The sequence below is a fragment of the Anguilla rostrata genome, chromosome 18 (genome assembly GCF_018555375.3).
Source record: "Anguilla rostrata isolate EN2019 chromosome 18, ASM1855537v3, whole genome shotgun sequence".
Lineage (NCBI taxonomy): Eukaryota > Metazoa > Chordata > Actinopteri > Anguilliformes > Anguillidae > Anguilla > Anguilla rostrata.
The window spans coordinates 11016882-11036351 of record NC_057950.1 but is presented as its reverse complement, the minus strand read 5'-3'; the positions used below and the strand labels follow the sequence as shown (position 1 = coordinate 11036351).

The 19470-nt window shown below is 45.0% G+C and overlaps 1 protein-coding gene across 1 annotated transcript in view; it reads right to left on the bottom strand.

Moving 5' to 3' along the window:
* The window catches only part of cdh23 (cadherin-related 23), a 159815-nt gene extending 141633 nt beyond the window's left edge, over positions 1 to 18182 (bottom strand). Inside the window, exon 1 of the mRNA XM_064318147.1 lies at positions 18077 to 18182. Coding sequence (XP_064174217.1) covers positions 18077 to 18182 — 106 coding nt within the window. The remainder of the gene's footprint in view (positions 1 to 18076) is intronic.
* Positions 18183 to 19470: the final 1288 nt, after the last annotated feature.

The following is a 19470-nucleotide window of genomic DNA, read 5'->3' as shown; positions in this document are numbered from 1 at the left end:
AATATTAATCCCTCTGCAATTAGTTCAATTTATTTTTATGGCTCACATCCATTGGTTTTGCGTTTTTAATTGAAATCAGCACCGTTTCATATTTCTCACTGAAATTAAACACAGAGAAATTGACACACATAACATACGGCACTGAATATGCACTCCTTTAATAAAACAGCACCGACTAGTGCCAAAGAAGGCGTTCCTCCAAAGCACATCACTGAAAGAGATTAGAGTTCTTGTGGGTGACACTGATCGATGCGCTACTCTGAGAAAGATATCAACTGCATGCTAATACAGCGTCATTGATAAGCCAATACAGTTAATCATATACACTAATAATTGGCTGCGTGTCATTATCAAGGGCCTGGGCCGTTTCTCACACACGCAGACAAAATGGATATGCTACATTATTTAGAGGCGATCGGTGGCTGTTGGAAAATTACATCTGAAATATTGTCGCTCGCCAATCGGCTGATTTTAAACAGAAATAATTGCGCTAATTACAGATTTTAAAAAGCTGAAGGAACAAACGAGAGCAAACGGCTTTTCAGGTTTCATCTGCAGCTCAGCGAGTGATGTTCCGTGGGTTGTGTTGCCACTGCGGGTATGCAGTGCGTCCATCACTACCCCACTGCTACAGGTTCCAGCACGCGGACTCAGAAAGTTCATTTGAATCAATCTGTCAAGCCTCACACCTCACCAGTCTGCCCTGCAGAACTGATTCATGCATGAATCTTTCAGGGAAATTAAGTTATGGAGGAGAAGATTATCGCTGTACACCTGACAAGAACTTACCAGGTTGAAACGTTATATTTGTCGTGCAGCTAATAAATGAATCTCAGGAGCGCTAAGATATGTGTGTGTGTGTGTGGGAGGGGGGGGCGGGGGGTGTTCCTTATTAAGACCTCCACTCACCCCAAGGCCCTCGCATTCTAAACCTTGTGGCGGTGGGGTCCTGTCTGCGTCCGGAGAGATGGAAAATTAGACAGATGGAGAAGTGAGCTGTGTTAGCACACGTCTGGAATAGAAATCTCCTTCGATGTGCATGTAGCAGGTGATTTACATATAAACAGCTATGCGTTGGGGGCTCTGTAGGACTGCGGGTGTAAAAATCCAGACAGTTCATTTGGACCGCAGAGGGAAAGTCCCATTGAGACAGGCAGTAAAGCCAGTCCCCAGGGAGACTGCAGCGTGCTGACCACACCTGCCACAACCTTTACCCAACCCATAGCACCGCAGGGAGCTCATTATGCTATAAACACGCACACATAACCACACACAAACACACACGCACACTCACAGAGCCATATGCACACACACACACACACACACAGCCATACACACATATATACACACACTCACAGAGCCATACGCACACACACACACACACACGCACACTCACAGAGCCATATGCACACACGCACACACACACACACACACACACAGAGCCATACACATACATATACACACAGAACCTTACAGACCAATACACACACACACAGACACAAACACAGACACACACACGACTACTCAAATACTCAAATACATACAAGAAGCATGCATAATAAGTTGCATTTTTATGAGGACTGTACACATCATAATATGTTTTCAGAAGATAATACTTAAAAGTGTGACCCGTTACACAAAAAAGGAATAGATAAAATGAAAATGAAAAATATCAAAAGGAAATTAAAAAAATAAACAATGACCCAGTTTACTTTGCTTTCACTGGGCAGAAATATTTAACCGTCCCATGTCCCTGTATGAAAGTAGAATATGACTGTCAGAACGCCCAGAGAGAAAATGATAATGTGGTATAATGCCAGTTAAATCAAAGTGACACCATACCGCATTATACCGGCACAGAGAGGATCCATGTAAGGGGAGGACACTGGATTTCATATAATAAAACTCTGGAAGGGTGCCAGCCTGAAGCTAAAGAGCAGATGGAATATAAAGCAGGAAAGAGGGTTAAAAATGAAGGAGTGCTCAGCCTCGTTCTCTCCCAACAGCCACCCCCAACCCCCACCCCCCATGATGTCCATCATCATTGACCAGCCAATGACACCACGTTATTTATATCATGCAACATTCAAGAGCTAAATCTTATAGTCCTTGATAATAATGTGCATAAAATACATACAAAGCGCTTCATCTGTCCTGTGTCATACTCTTCACATCCGTGCAAAGACAGAACTATCTATACTCGAGCGTGATCGAGTTTGAGCACTGAAACAATAAAACAGCCCCTCCACACGCAGACTGCTCTACCTCGCGGAGTCTGCGATACAGGTTCACACCAAGCAAGCAGAATTTAAAGGAAAGCCGAAGGGCCGATTTGCATAATTAATGCGATAAATAAAACAATTCTATTTCGACTTAATTAACAGGCTGTAATTAAAAGCCTGGCCTGATAGTTAAACTCAGAGTTGTCTCGGGGTTGGCATTTAGTTTGGTGAAGAGTTCTCTGTTCGTGCTCGTCAGTCTGTTCTCTGCTGTGCTTTCAGACCTGTGCGGCGACCCAGGCCGTGGTGGTCTAAGAGGCCTCAGTCCTCCCGCCTTATGACAATACAGCACAGGCATTTAGCAGGTGCTCTTATATATATAAAAATCCATTTATACAGCTGGATGTTCACAGATGCAGCTCAGGCTAAGCACTTTGCCCAATGGTACAGCTGCAGCCCCCCACCTGGGAATGGAACCGACAGCCTAACAGTTGCAAGCCCACCTCCCTAAGCATTTTGCTGCACTTATCTCTGCCTCTGTCAGCCTCACCATTCTTTCTCCTTTTCTCTTCTTCTCCCTCTCCTCTTTCCCGTCCTCCTTTTTCCCACCTACTCCAGTTGCTCGCTACGCTTTTCTTTCAATTTCCCCCCCCTCGCCTTCTCTACTTCTTTCTGTTTTACTGCTGTCTTGCCTTGTTCCCTTCATCCCTTTCTCTCTCTGCATCGCCCTTTCTCTTCCTTTCCTCTCCTCTCTCTCTCTCTCTCTCCATGTGTGAGACATTAATAAAATCGGTGGCGAGTGATCTGAAGACGGATGATGGGCTTGGTCCAGCTCTAAGTGACTCCTGTGTTTCAACAACACACACCATGATAGTCCTTGAAAGAGTGTATATTAATCCTGTAGATTTATGGCTAAATCTGTTACGGATGGGAGACACGCACCCTCCACAATCTCTCCCTCTATTTCTCTCTATCCCTCTCCCTCTCTCTCGCACATACACATATACTCTCTCCCTCTCACATACAGACACACATAAACTGCTTGAAGGTCATCCAGCCTTAGTGATAAGTGCTGGGGGAAAAATTGTATTATTTCTCTCTCTCACTCTGTGTGTATGTATGTGTGTGCGCATCTCTCTTGCCTTCTCTCTCTCTCCGTCTGTGTGTGTGTGAGAGAGAGAGTTTTAGCAGAAAAGATGAGGGGAATGGTACTTAAAACTTGACTGGCACTTGCTGGAGTGCATACCACTGCCACTTGTAACAGATGTCAGAGCGGCACTAATTATAATAGCGCACTCCTTCTCCCATAGGCAATCCTTTCATAGACTGTGATCCAAATATCCCCATAAATTTTTCAGTTGTCATGTTCACTGACAAGCGAGTGAACAAACAGACAGGCGTGTGTGATCACAGAGTCTCTGATCCACCTCCAGGTAACAGAGGCAAAATAATCAGAGAAACCACTCAAACAATGTGAGAGATGTAAAACAGAGTCCAGAAAAAAAAGTGAGTTTATGTTTTGGGTACTAATGTTTGGACTGGAGAAACCCCCAGGAAATGAAAAAGTGGAACCGCAGTAAAGATCCTCCATAGGGAATAAAGAGCTGATGGCATTGCTAACAAAGAACAGGACATGGGTGAGAGTTCTGTTTTAGATATAAGCAGCACCAGAATATGGGAAGGTCCAGGTAAAGACGCCTACTTCCTAGAACTGCAGGAAATTCAAGAGGAAGTGGTCACGTGATGATTCGTTGGACACCATGTGAGCTCAAGCCTTAAATTGTGGCACTCAGTTTGTGCCAAGAAGTACTACTTAATAAGGCAATTCAATGCGAATTGGGCAGAAATGTCAACAGACCATAATCTTGTGTCTACTGCATTTCCCTGCAGAGGGCAGTACAGAGCAGGGCAGGATAAGTGACAGGTGTGAGAGATGTGTGTGTGCCAGAGCAGGTGGGATGGGCTACGGCTGTAGAACTGCCTACAGCACGGTGTCATTCAAAGTAGTGATGGCAAGTGACAATGTGAGGCTTTGCGAACCTCAGAACTGACTCACAGTTTTTGAACTAACTTGCTATGACTCACAGGCCACATGATAGCTCAGCCCATTATGATGAAGCCTCTCTCTCCTATTGTTAATAAAAATGCTCCCTAAATAGTGGCTATTGGGGTGTCAATTCCCAAAGAGGCATCTCAAGGGCTGAATATTAACCTACGGTGGCCTCCTACCTCCAGCTCACCTTAAAACAAATAATGTCTAAAGGCTCAGGCAGGATCCACTGGCCTGTCCAACATGGGCACAGGGCAGGAGCAAATTTAATAATCAATCTGGCAGAGTCTGCAGCTTGAAAACTGTCCAAAAAAAAACAACGAAAAAACCCAATAACAATGAAATGAAAGTCCAAACCACTCCAGAAGCTTCTTTCTCGATTTTCAAGCCATCCCCATAATTATAAATAAAAACGCCAAAGTAAAAACGAAAAGAGAGAGAGAGAGAGAGAGAGAGAGGTGGTTCTGTCCTCCTGCAGCAGCGAGCCTGAGGGCCCCTGAGTGACACCCGGAGCGCGGGCCTGTCAGGGAGACAAAGCGCGTCCCCCCTCCTCCCGTCCACTTTCCGACGTTTCCATCAGGGCCCGGGCTGCCTAAAAGCGTCTCCCCTCTCAAGCAAACTTCACCGTCACGCCGTGGTTATGACCTCGCCCGTTCGAGCCATTATTTCGCGGGGAACTAAATCAAGCCGCAGATAATAGCACGGCCGTTTTCGCCCAGAAAACAGACCCCCCCGCTCTCCCGTCACGCCATTCTTCTTATTTTTTCCCCTCCGTTGGTTAAGTGCGTTTTTTTTTTTTGCTTTTCCGCGGCTTTTTCGGACGGAGACGGCGCGGACGACGACCTCAGAGGAACGGCGGCCATCGCTCTCGGCGACGGATGTCTGTCAGTCTTGACCGTTGTTGTCTGTGCCCTTACCGCGGAGGGCGATGCGTTTGCTCACTTTGCTGTCTGTCTCTCACAGCTTTCTTCCTTTAAAAAACACAGACCTGCACATACAAAAATGCTACATCACTGATCACAAGATCACTGAACACAGGGCAAAATGACACAGCTGATCTCATCTCAAGATCATTTAGCATAGACCTGGCTTAGTACAGCACAGTTCAGCACAGCTTGGCTTAGCACGACACAGTTCAGCACAGCCTGGCTTAGCACTGCACAGTTCAGCACAGCCTGTCTCCGCATAGCACAGTTGAGCATGTTTCAGGGCTGGAGTGCTCAACTTGCCACAGCTCAGGGCAGCTTGGCTTGGCAGAGGAAAGGCTCAGGCAACAGCCCTGCACAGACGGCTGGAGTTTATCTGTCCCACAGACACACAACCCATTTCCTCCACACATGTTCTCTCTCTCTATCTCTCTCTCTCTTTCACTCTCCTCTTTTAAAAAAATTGCTGTTTTCTCAGGCATTTCATTTGTCCATCTGTTGTAGATTTGCATCTCTCCCTCTTTTCCTCTTTCTCTGCCAGCCTGTCCACCTCTTCATCTCTCCTCTCACTATGTCTCTATTTTCTGTGCTCTTCATCTTTATTTCCCCCCATATTTACATTCTCATTCTTCACTCTCTCCATCCCTTCCCCTCTCCTTCCCTCTCTCCCTCTCTTTCTACCGGTGTCCAACCAGTCCCTTCACCTGCAAGGCCTGGGTATCTCGGATCATTTTCATGCACTCGGGAAGGACGGTCATAGTGTGCAACGGCACTGAAAGAAACAGAAGAAGTGAGAGAGGGAGAGAGAGAAAGCATTTGCGATAGATACTACACCCGTTTCCTCTGTCTCTGCAGCTGACTGCAATGCAGGCAAGGAAAGAGAGACAGAGAGAGAGTTGAGATGGCTGTGAACTGGGAGGAAGTGCACTCCCAGTGAAAGAGAACAATGTGTACGATGACCACTATGTTTCAGAGACATAAGTGACTGTCCGCTCCACCAATCACCCCGCATATCCCCCCTGCACTCTTCCCAGTGGACCGTGTGTGTGTGTGTGTGTGTGTGTGTGAGTGTGTGTGTGTGAGTGTGTGCGCACGTTTGCATACGAGCGCATGTCTACTGCAGGTTGTGTTGCAGCCTGCTAACAAGCCACACTTGTTTTATGGATTATAAATGAACTAATTATCTGTAACGCTCATTAGCTGCGGGTCCTAATTAGCAAAAATTAATATTGGTTTTGATAAAGATGTTGGCTGAAGCAAATTGGCAATTGACCTTCTGAGTCAATCTGGAGGGAGAGACAACACTGGACGAGATACAAGCCTGAGCAAGACAGCTGGGCTGACTGATCAATCAAGCTTGTGTGTGTGTGTGTGTGTGCGTGCGTGCGCGTGTGTATGTGTGTGTGTGTGTGTGTGTGTTTGTGTGTGTGCATGTGTGCATGCATGAGTGTGTCTGTGTATGCATGTGTATGTGTGTGTGTGTGTTAGATCATTTCATAGTCAAACCACTGTGCTGAACTTGATTTCAGGGACACATCACCAATTGGGAAAAGCAGACCCACTGGAAAAAATGTACATTCATGATTTCTTTATATTTATTTATCATTTTGTTAAATTTGCAGCTGGGCTGAAATAAATGAGTTGCAGTCCTTACTGAACTTGTTTGGGTAACCCAGGCTGGCTAATTTCAGTGTAACCATTCTACCCCACCATATGCATGAACAATCAGCACGGCAGATATGGCATCCAGCACTTCGTTTTAATGGCCTTTGACAGTTCACACACACACACACACACACACCCACACACACACACACACCCCTACACATACACACACACACACATTCAACATTCCAAAGAGCAAATAACGTGCACTTTGACCATCTTGCGTTTAATCCTCAGATAAAAGGAATTGACAGAAAAGCAGAGATACGGGCTCACAGATGAACAGATTGAAGTACAATTGGAAAGACAGACAATAAAAGGAATGGATTTTTGTAGGCAGACAATGATAGACTGTCAGACTGACCAAAATTGTCTATTCTTGCACACATCATTACTCCTCTGAAGGGACCGGGCCTCCCTGTATTCAGGGTGAGGGGAGGGACATTACAGGTGACACCAGAGGTGATACAATCATGCCCCATTTTATCAGGGTCTTAATGGGTGAAGCATTAGGGCAAGGGTGTGGTTGTAGGGTCAAGGGGGTGGGGTAAGGGTCTCAAGAGTCATTCAGCACAAATGATGTCACAGCCCCCTTGAGCACACATCAAATCCAGCTACTGAAGAGGCCGGAGGCATACTACCACTCCAGAAAAATGAACGGAAGAATCTGAGGGGAAAAAAAACACTGCTTCACGGTAATCTAGAGTGAAGTACAACCAGAATTTAGTATTCATTCCAGATACTCAAGAACATAGTCCATTAATGCAGACTTAAACTAAACTGTGGATCTGAGACGAAGAAGAGAGGGATGAAGGGGGGAGGGAGGGAGAGAAAGAGAGACAGATAATTCTTATTTTACATATTATTGATATGTACAATTCGGCAATCATTACATTTGTATTTCATGCCAATAAAACAATTTGAATCTGAGTCTGTGTGTGTGAGAGAGAGGGAGAGGTTTGAGTGGGGATCCGAACGGGAAAATGGGAGTGCAGGCACCTATCTTGTCAATTAATCCTCTCTGGCAACTATGCGCTGGCCTTTATGAGAAAAAATGTCAGCTTTCAGACGAAGGACGCGCTAACCTTTCCTCACAGAATACACCCAGACTAAAAACTGATGGTGCCATTACAGCGAGAGCTCCCAATATAACTTACAGAAAAATAAACCGTTCAAAAATTCTTCCTGCTTATGTACTGCAAAATCATACATTTTCTGTCCCTCACACACACAAACACACACATGCATGCGCACACCCCCGCGCGCACACACGCACGCACACGCCCGTACATACACACACACACACACACACACACACACCAGTAAGTTCCCTCCAGCTCACATACTTTTTGCAGTGGAGCAGAGAGCTGGTCGCTGAGGTGAAACATCAATTTCCAGGTTAGCTGCGCTCTGTAGCTCTGGCAGGTATCAGCTGTCACACACCTGGACCAGATAAGCGGCTGCAACACACTGATCTGTGCCACAACAACATCACCATCACCACCCAACTCACAAACACACAAACACACACAGACACACAAACACACACACAAACACACACAACACACACGCACACACACACACACACACACACACACAGACACAAACACACACAACATGCAAACACGCAACGCACATATACACAAACACACACAAACACACACACACACGCACACACAACACACATACACACAAACACACATGGACACAAACACACACAACACGCAAACACACAACGCACATACACACAAACAAACACAAACACACACGCACACACAACACACATACACACAAGTGCACACACGCATGCAAATGCACACAAACACATAAATTCACAAACACACATGCACGTACACACATACACACAAACATAAGCTCACACACACACAAGCAGTAAACTCGTGGACAAACAGCAATATTATTTAAGATGGGGCCTGTAACTTATGGTAGTTGCAGTATTGATTACTTTTTTGATGAACATTTTCAGTGTTGCTTTTGCCCCTCAAGGAGGCAGAAAGGGCAAGTATGACTTCACTGTCAAATAAGCAACTCCAGGATAGCCATCCAGTTCCAAACAAGTCTGTCATCACAGTTTGGCAAAAAACACATCCGACTTTTATAACGTTTAATGGAACAGTTCATGCAGAATGTAGCACTTTAGCATAATGGGTAAGGAAGTGGGCTTATAACCTAAAGGTTGCAGGTTTGATTCCCAGGTAGGACAATGTCATTGCATCCTTGAGCAAGGTACTTGTAAAGGTACTAAAAAGCTACAATGTAGAAATGCTAAAGTCGTGTAATTCTCTCTGGTTAAGAGTGTCTTCTAAATGCCAGTATTGTAATGTAATGCAGAGAGTGGACAGCCCACAGCAGTGGGTACACCTCTGTCCATACTCTGGACTGGATTAGTTGCCAGTAGACAGATGGTGGTGCATGCCTGTAGACATGTAGGCCCTCAGCTGCGACAATGGCCCAGGTTCACATTACTCACACCACTGTTCCTGCTATAAAACACCAGCACACTTCACTATCAACTGAGGGACGGAGAGAACTCACCCTGAGCACCCACCACACCCTGATCACAGGGTAACTCAAATGAGAGAGAGAGACAGCGAGGGGGGAGAGAGAGAGAGAGAGAGAGAGAGGGGCAAGAGAAACAGAGACAGAGAGAGAATGAATGTGAATGAAGAAGAGAGGAAAATAAAGAACACCATAGAGGCTGATGGCAAGAAAGGCTAGAGCAATACTGTGATGCTACCAGATCTGGACACTGACAGTTAATCAGGAAAAACCAGGATTACGATGGTGCCATTTATGCTTCTGCAGTATGTAGCTTTTGCATGTTGTGCATATTAATCACTTGAACTGGACTGAAATCCAGATAACAGGGAACCAGAATCTCACTTCTCTCTATGACGTTGTGGAGCAGTGGAAACCAACAATGTTCCTGGAGTTCTACCATCGTGTAGGTTCCATTCCATTTATTCCAACCCTAACAGAGCACATCTCTTTGAACAGCTAGACATCTTGTTGTGCTGCTAATTAGTAGAGTCAGGTGAGCCAAATTAGGGTGGAAATGAAAACTGACAGGATGGTAGATCTCCAGGAAAATGGTTGGTTACCACTGCTGTAAAGTGACAGACCACACATACCCAGGAGTTATCCTTATCATTGAGCTCCACAATGGGTGTACCGTACACGCACCTAGAGAAAGAGCATTGCAGGGCCTATTGTGCCATAAAATAAAGTATAGGTTCAAAAGTATGTGGACACCTGACCAACATCTCATCCAAAATTATGGCCATTGATATGGAGTTGGTCCACCCTTTTCTGCTATAACAACCTCCACACTTCTGGCCTTTGCACTAGATGTTGGAGCATTGCTGCCGAAATGTGCTTCCATTCAGCCATTTTATGCATCTATTAGCATTGGGTGCGACTGAAGTAGTCAAAGACATTAATTAGAAAGGGTATCGACATACTTTATATTTTTAAAAATACATTGTGGAAACATAATTTAAATGTATTTTTGTGATTTTATTGGGCCCAAAATGTACCCTTAAATTATAAGGTTGTCATCTGGATCATTAGGGTACACATGTTTATATAGTATACATGTATTGCATTTAGTTTTCTTATTAATTAATAGAAACATGTAAAATATACACAGTACTTATACTGTTCAAATAATATATTTATCATTTTATATTTAGTTGATGCTGAATTTCACAGAATTTAGAGCAGAGACTCGTGGAAGAAAATGATCGTTAAAAGAAAGAAATACCAGCAAAACAACTCCTAGCCAGACAGCAATTTCTCAGTTCCTTTCTTATGTTTCTATATCCACTGTTTGCACGTACTTGTCCTTCCAGAGCACTTTTCTCACTCTGTGTGCATTTCTTTCTCAGAAAAACTCCAAAAATATTTTATGTTTTCAGGTCAGGGAGGAATTGGCCATGCTCAACCATCAGAGATGTCATTTAACAGATTTTGAAAAGCCAATTTACTGAACCACACTTGTTTATTTTATTTATTTATTTTTTTACTGGTGCAATTTAAGGTCATTATCGCGCTGTTCTCCTGAAGGGTTTTTGTAAAGCTACAGGTTCTGAAAAAGAAATATCCTTTTTGGGCTATTCAGGGGTATGTGAAGCCTACAATACAGAAGGTGGCGCTACCAGGTTAGCCACATTAGCGCATATGCGGACACATGTACATTTACGCTGAGAGATGCAGGTAGTGGAAAGGAATAAAAAATACGTGACAGAGGTAATATGTGACATGTGTAGGATGAAAGGTAAAGGCTATGAGAGTGCTCCGGTAAGTTCTCCTGGGTGGACATTGGCAAGGTGGAGATGAACTTCTGCACTCAAGCGAGCAAATATAAAATCCACCGTGATGCAATGCACCGTAACTGCCTGGAAACCATGCGTTGAGTAACGGTGATGAATGGCCTGTTTGCAGACACCACTGAACCGTATAAACCATTATTTCCAGGGAGAGAGAGAGTGAGAGAGAATGAGAGAGAGAGAGAAACATTTTTAGAATTTTAAAAACACCGTTAATAGATTGGTGGCCTGACCAGGGTTTATTCCTGCCTCTCGCCCAATGCATGCTGGGATAGGCCCCAGCACCCCCCCCAGGACGCTGCCCAGGATAAGTGGGTATAGATAACCGATGAATGGATGGTGGATGGAAACACCATTAGGTACAAGTCAACTTGTGTACATAAATGCATTCTTTCTTTCACAATAATTCTTTCTTATTTTCCAAACTGCCAGTCTGGCCAGCAACAAACCATGCGCAGACTTCCTTACTTTACACTAGGTCCAAAGATTTCAAGGGAAAACTTTCCCCCTACCCTTGAAACCATCTTTCTAAAAGAGTAAATAGAGAGAGAGAGAGAGTGAGCGAGCGACAGAGAGAGAGAGGGAGAGAGAGAGAGAGGGTGATAAAACATCCCATGCAGATGAGAGATATGGTGGGCTTGGGTGGGTATCAGGACAACAGGAGGAACAGCTGTGTTTTGTGAAAACATGGACACGATGTGAAGCACTAAAATGAGTAGAGTGAAACACATAAACACTGATCGCCAATGGCGCGTCCAGGCTGGACAGACACGCGATATCCGACCGTAGGCATGCGCTATATAACTCACAGGTCCATTTAATACTTCTCCTAAATTCCTAACCCCAACCGAATCCAAAGTACTGTGGCTGGCCGTCCTACAGGGAGGCGCGTAATTGGCCGCAGCACGGGAGAGTTTCAGTCAGTGAGACATCCTCCTCATCATCGCACATGATTGGCTCCTGCAGTCAGCTTGGTTTCTGCGGTCTGCCTGCGCAGTCCATTAGTGCCGTAACTGCACAGCTCAGTCGGGGGTTAGAAGTGCAAACAGAAGTGGCACAAGGATATAAGTACTTTGGAGGACTGAAGTACCGATCTATGCTCTTTCCAGGCAAAGAATACCGTAAATAAATCTTATTTGGAATTATAAACTGAGTAAAAACACAGAAGATTAATTACCTTGGGAAACACACACCCGAGTGTGAATACTATGATAATATTATTTATTTTACACAACAGGCAATTATATATGGTATACCCACAGGGATTATTCATCAGTGCAGATAAAGTTGGGTTGCCTGTCCCATTTACTGTATTTGCGTTGCTCTTGTGATTTAAAAATATATATACTTTTTAAAAAGCCGTTCATATAGATTTAGGTTAATTAATTCGCTAAAGAGCACAACAGCAGGGTCTCAGCTGGGAAGCAACCCCCTGACCTTTGAGTTACAAGCCCAGCTCCCTCACCATTACACCTGCCCCCTCACTGAGGGGATGACAGGGTGAGCAGCAGAGGGGGTTACACTTGGGGGGGTCACGTAAGGCACGTGGATTGCAGGGATGGCAGAGCCACGCACAGCCAACACTTCAGCGCCCCCGGCAACATAAACATATAAATAAATAAACACAGACACAAAAGTAGAGGCCATCAAACATGCCACGAACAGTTTAACTTTCATTCCAGCCGATAGGCCAATGCAAACCAATAACACGAGACATCTGCTGAAAAGACTGGTAAATAAATAAATAAAATTACAGGGGAGCCATTAGGCTTTCTGACTGCTGGATAAACGGGGCAGCCGTTTGACAAATTCCCAATGCGCCCTCTCTTAAAACATAAACAGAGAGGAAAACAAAAAGCTGTCTGTTCACCAGTGTATGTGTGTGTGTGTGTGTGTGTGCGCGCGCAGACGCGTGTGTGTCCGTGTTTATCCATGCGTATGTCTGTGCGTGCGTGCACGTCTGTGTTCATGCGTGTGTGCATGTTTGTGTGTGTGTGTGTGTGTGTGTGTGTGTGTGTGCGCGCGACCCATGCCCTGGTCACATGCCAGACACACAAACCAAAAGCAGCATATAACAGTGATTCAGGAGAGAAGAATCGTGAGTTACCTTGGAAAAGTCACATGCCCAGATGCACACGATGAGAATGAATAACAAGCAAGGAAGGGGTTTTTAGTCCTTCTTTTCCACAGACATGTCAAGAAACATTTTCAAAGGGTTCACTGTAGAACAAGAAGGAAATTCCTGAATTTAAATTGAGCAATGTACGAAAAGTGTTCTCGGGGATCTGAAAATGCACATTATAAAGTCTACGTGAATTATTAAGTGTGACACTACTCTGAAACAAATATCTCTTTTTCACCTGGATGTTTGCATCTGATTCTCGGAAGTCTGTATGGCCAAACCAGTGCCTCATGTCATACGAGACACACACATGATCAGCAGAAACATGCCACTGCTGTGGTGCTCTATAACATCTTTGGTAGAGATTATTAACAGTGTATTCACTATTCAGCGAATGTTTCCGACCTTAACAACAACCATAAGGACGTGACTACAAACTGACACTACATCTGTACTACTTGTGTACATTTCTGAATTTTATCTACTGAATTAGCTGACCTCCTCAGTGCTACTGTAAGATCACCGATATGCCAGCAAGTCTGCCGTCCTTAAAATAAACTGAGCAAGGGACTAAAACATTAACAAGGGCTTCAAGTGTAATAGCCCTCATTGACCCCAATAATCACTGACCCACACTGTGAGCATACGTGTAACAGGTCCCAACTGCCATTACCACTCCACTAGAAGGGGGGGTGGTGGTTTGGGCACTGAAGATGAAAATATAACGACATCATAATTACAGAGCATAGCCAGGGGCTGAAAATAAGTCTTAGGTACACAGACATTATCAGTGCACTTAAGGCTAGGGTTTCATAAGCCTCTCCCCTGGGCAACTTCCTCTCCTTAATTATTATTGAATTAGCAAAGCAGTGAACTAATTAAAAGTGCGGGTTGTTTAGTGTAGCAGGGGCGAGAGAGAGTAAATCTGGACGGCCCATTAATGCGTACAGGCCTCAGCAGTACTTTGCTGCTACTGATACCACTAACCTTAAATTACACACCCTTTAAGTGACACTCTTAGATGAATCTCTCTATTACGTACCCCAATTCAAATGCCCTTTGGCCTTTCTGAGGTGTAGACACACTGTACATTTAGGGACAATGGCAATGCAGATCTCATCATCATAATCTTGAATTATTCACAGTCTTACTCTGTGTACAGCTTTTGGGAAAAAAAGGACACAGTATGCATCAAGTGTAGGTGCAAACTCCCTTCATTTGTTAAATCTTTGTGAGCATGAAATTATATGCTTTATCAAGGTCGTACAGAGTAAAAATATAAATGTATAACCAAACTGAATCTATCATTACTAATCTTATACAAGAATGTTTCAAATTCAGCAAAACCATAAGGTAGCACCAGGTCAAGAAGTAGAACCTCAGTTGTGTCAATCAGATTCTGAAAATGTGAGTAGGATATTGCCTTTTTCCATTCTGTCATCACAAATGCTGTATGCTGATGAGGGACTTGCAAAGGAAATTTCAGAAGGAAACATATAATTGTTTAATAAAATCAGCCATCATAAAGGAATCATGATGCACCTACACAGTAGGGAAGGTGCTTGCTGAACAGAATGCAAAAACCACAACGCATAAATGCTCTGTGAAGTGTTCTGCTTAATTACCAGCCAAAGTATAATTCAATCCATCAGATCTGAGCAAAGTGGATTAAGAAATGAGAATAATTAATCAAGGGCTGCACATTAGTTAATTACACATCACATTTCCTCCAACAAAGAATACAATTAACAGCAACTTAACACGAAGCACATGACCCAGGAGTCCAAACAGGTTTTTATGTATAATCAAACATTCATGTCACATACATGCACACAAACACAAGTGTGTAAACACACCCACACACACACACACACACATGTACACACAGGCATACAGTATATACACAAAAAGATTTTCAGTGTTAAATCAGCTCTCTAGTCAAATATAGTGCAACATGTGATTACCTTTTGGATGCACATAAATGGTTAGGTTTTAGTTTCGTACATTTATAAATACGTTGAACCAGAATTGAACCAATTTTTTCGTAAATTAAAATACAAATTAAAGGGCAGTATTTGTGCAATTTATCTGGACACAAAAAAGCACAGGCAGAGAGAAAACCTCAGTTAGGGCCAATAATAGAGTCCCCCGAGCATAACTAAATTAAACAGAATTCATTAAAGTGTAGCAGCCGGCTGGAACTGAAAACACAAAACAAAACAAAAAAAACCTGTTTACCCTTTGACACTTTGACATAGATGGATAATTTAACAAGAGTTTATTCAGATGGTACTCCAAAACTGATAAGGAAGGGAAGTTTTCACAAAGGTAACCCAAGAGCATTCCATAATAGCGAGCCTCTAAACTTCATGAAATATTGTCTGACATAATGAACTCCTGGACAATGACCACTATATAAACCACTAAACATGACCTGAACACCACCTCCCTACCTCCAAACTCTACCTCCACATTTTTTTAACTCCAAGAACATTTCTGAACGGTTAGGGTATATGTCTTAGAATGCTATTCAGTTTTATTATTTTCGAGGAAAAAAAAATCAAGGCTGATCATTTATGTTATTTTATGGGGAAGGAAATTTTCATCCAATTTAAAACATGCACACGGAGCATTTTTTGTGGTGGCTGGGGGGGGGGGGGGTATAATCAGTAGGGGTCTGCCCTGCATGTGTAGTGGGCTGCTGAGGACGCGGTGTTCCTGTGTTTTATGGACGTGACGGGCACAAACAGATGCACAGAGCAGGGAGGGGACAGAGGAGTGCGCTACATTACAGCCGCCGCCGCCGCCCGGCCGATTCTTCTGCTGAGCGATCAAAGGAGCGCCCCCGGAGGAGTCTCCCGCCTCTCCCCCGAACATCCTGCATCCCGACGCCCGTAAGCAGGGCATCATGGGGCCCGGAATGGGAGCTGCTGCTGCCAAATACCCCCCCCGGCTCAGACACACTCAACAGAACCGTAAGCTGAGCCATTCTCTGGGGGGGGGGGGTGTAAGCACAGCCGTGGCAAAAGCCAGGAGTGCCTCGGCCAATCACGCAGCTCACGCACGAATGCTGTCCTCTTGCGCCATTGCTCTGACTCAGCAAGACAGGCGCCACACCCAGAACCCGGCAGGACAGCCGACACCAGCCGGCGGGAGCTGGGACAAGGTGTGGGACGGAAACCTGATGATGGTGACGGAGGCTGGAGACAGAAGCGCTTCTCACGGAAAGAGCACTAAGCCTGAACCTTGGAGGACAATCGAGGGAGTGCGTCTTCTGGTCATGGAGCATGTGTGCCAAACTATAAATACTGTCTTTGTCTGGTCTAAGATCACAGACAGCCGGTATGTGGCCTGGCTTCGTCTTGCTGAAATGCTCTCAATGATTAGTGAGAAAATACTTTTGTACTTTTGTATGCACTTTTGAGAACCCTTTGAAAATGTCCCCCTTGCAAGACTTCTTGCCAGTTGTACGTTAAAGAACTTTATAATTTATGCAACTTTATAAACTTATGCAGATAACCAAGTAGCGAGCAGAGCAGAAAGATATGCTCCCTCTGTGGAGTGGAAAGAGTGGCTTGATCACTGAGACTCCATGCACAGCTGAGGACGCCACAGCCGAAAAAGGAGAAGATGTTCTGAAAGCTAAGAAGCTCCTCCCTCTGTACTACCTGCCTATCACATCTTCACCTGCCCGATGCCACTTTTTTCTGTTCTGGAAGGCCATAACTCTAGTCCAGATTTACTGTTCAGTGTCAGTGCCCAGGTCTGGCAGTATTGCTCTAGCAGTGCCAGGGTCATGGTACCCTCTTTCCATCTCTCACTCTCTCTCTCTCTCTCTGTGTCTCTCCCTCCCACCCTGTCTCTCATTCGTTCTCTCTCTCTCCCTCTCGGACCTCGCAGCTCGCTGTGACAGGTAGGTCTCTGCTCGCACGAGCTGCTCGGCCGTGCACCGATGCACAGGAAACGCTCCCAGACGAGGACATCTGCCGACCCGATAAACAATAATCGAGACAAACCGGTCACGTCTCGCACCGCGTCCGCCGTCCTGGCTGCGGAGATCGAGCGATCAGAGATGACATCACTCCAGCAGCAGACTCCAGGCCCAATCGTGCTTCACGAAGGGGTGGGGTTGACCACGGCGAAGATGTCGCAAACAAGGGGGATGCGCAAAAAAAGAGGCCACAGGGCTTGCTCATCTCTAGTCTGACCGTGGCTACCAAACCCAGCCGTCAGAGAGATGGAGGACATGAGTGAAATATGGCCCACAGATGAAAGACAGGATGATCTACCCACAGACGAAAGACAAAATTGAAAGAGAGAGGGATGGGTGGAAAGCGATGGTTCAAAAAAGGCTTATATCTGGTCACCCCTACACACACACACATATATATATATATATATATATATATATTTAATAGAGGCTTCCTGATATGGCAAAGTGAAAAGTGAAAACCCAACCCTCTGCAAATTACCCTGTCAATCATCAGAACCACAAAACCACACCAAATGTGTAAATAGATAAATAGCCTGGATAAAATGGCCACAGCTTTCCTTCCTAGCTGCTGAGTCTTTTGACATTTCAACACATAAAGACCGAAGCTCTGAAACACAGAGAACCTGAAGCACTGACGCTCTTACACAGAGACACACTGACACATGGAGCCACAAAACCAGACCGGATCAGACGAAGGGAAAGCCTAAGAAAACATCCGTACGCAAAGAAACCAAAAGAGTCCAGTACTCACCGACTGCGGTGTCCTCATAGATCAGCAAGAAGTTCTGGAAGAAATAGTTGTTGAACTGAGGAGGCAGGTTGGTGTTTTCTGTGGAGGAAGAGGGAGGGGAGGGCATGATCTAGAAGGCAGTGAGCTGAAACTGCATCAGAATGTCAGCTCTTTGACCTTCAACCTCTGACCTCAATGCTCCTCTAATAGGCATCAATCATGACACACCTTTTGTATTAAAAAAGTATTTAAACGAAGCTGGCAATGTGTGCGTGTGTGTGCTTACATACGCTATCTGTGTCCGCACTCTGGCATGTCCGGATTACAGGGTTAGCATTTCTCTGTGCAAGAGGATATGTGAGCACGCTTGTGTGTTAATCTTGTCACTGAGTTTTAAGTTGCTTTTATTAATTATTAGACGCAGGTGAAAAGAAAGGAAAGGTGGAAAGCTGGAGCTTTATCTCCCAGTCTCGCGTTGGCTGCATTTCTGGGGCAGCGGGGTACAAGTTGTTTTGTCAGGAAGATCAGGGAACAAAGCTGAGTCTCTTTGATCAGCAGTATAGGAGACAGCATGAGAAGGGCTTGGAGGAGGGTGGGGGGGCGTTTGAAGTGGATGCGTTTGATAGAATGAATCACCACTCCTGGGCGCTTTGAACATCCAGCTCACAGACGCGCTGGGCTCCTCGCCCCTCTCTGCGACCGCGCACCCACCAGATTCCTCACGCACGCTAACGAGCGCGCATTCATTCACAGCTGTCTTGCTTGATAACACTGACCGGTATCATCCATCTCTCCGCAACTGCAGAGATGAACAACCAGACGCATGGGGTTTTTTTTTTTTGCTCTCTCTCATGAGTGTCCCCTCTGCCCTCCAAAAAATACAGCCGCAAACCCCAAACCCCCGGGTTTTCTCTCACGATCCCCCTTATCCGGGAAAATTAAAAGCGAACAGGAGCATGACGTTGCTGTCAGCTCAATTTTAATGAGAGGATTCTGATTGACTGCAACACACCGATCCTCACCACAAATCTCTCAACAAAGGCAGCAGTCCCAACTGCTTTTAGCAGCTAGTTTAGATGAGACTCCTAAACTTTGTGACCTTGTCTCCCCCTGAAGCCTCAGTTCAGCTCCCGAGATTCTGTTTCGAAGAACAAGACGCAGGAGGAAAAAGAATGGCTCTCCCCACTAATTTATCTTTATTCCATCGGAACCTCAGAGCACTTGACAATCGCGCTGGTAACTGCAGTGAAAACTGGTTTCGTGTGGATCTGGCCTACCATTCGCGTGCGAGAAAAAAGCAAAGAGTGAGAAAAGGAAGACACGCGATGTAGCGAGAGAGGCAGAGAGAGAGAAAGAGAGAGAGGGAGAGAGGCAGGGGAAGACGCTCTCAACCTAAAGCGATACTGCCTTATAAA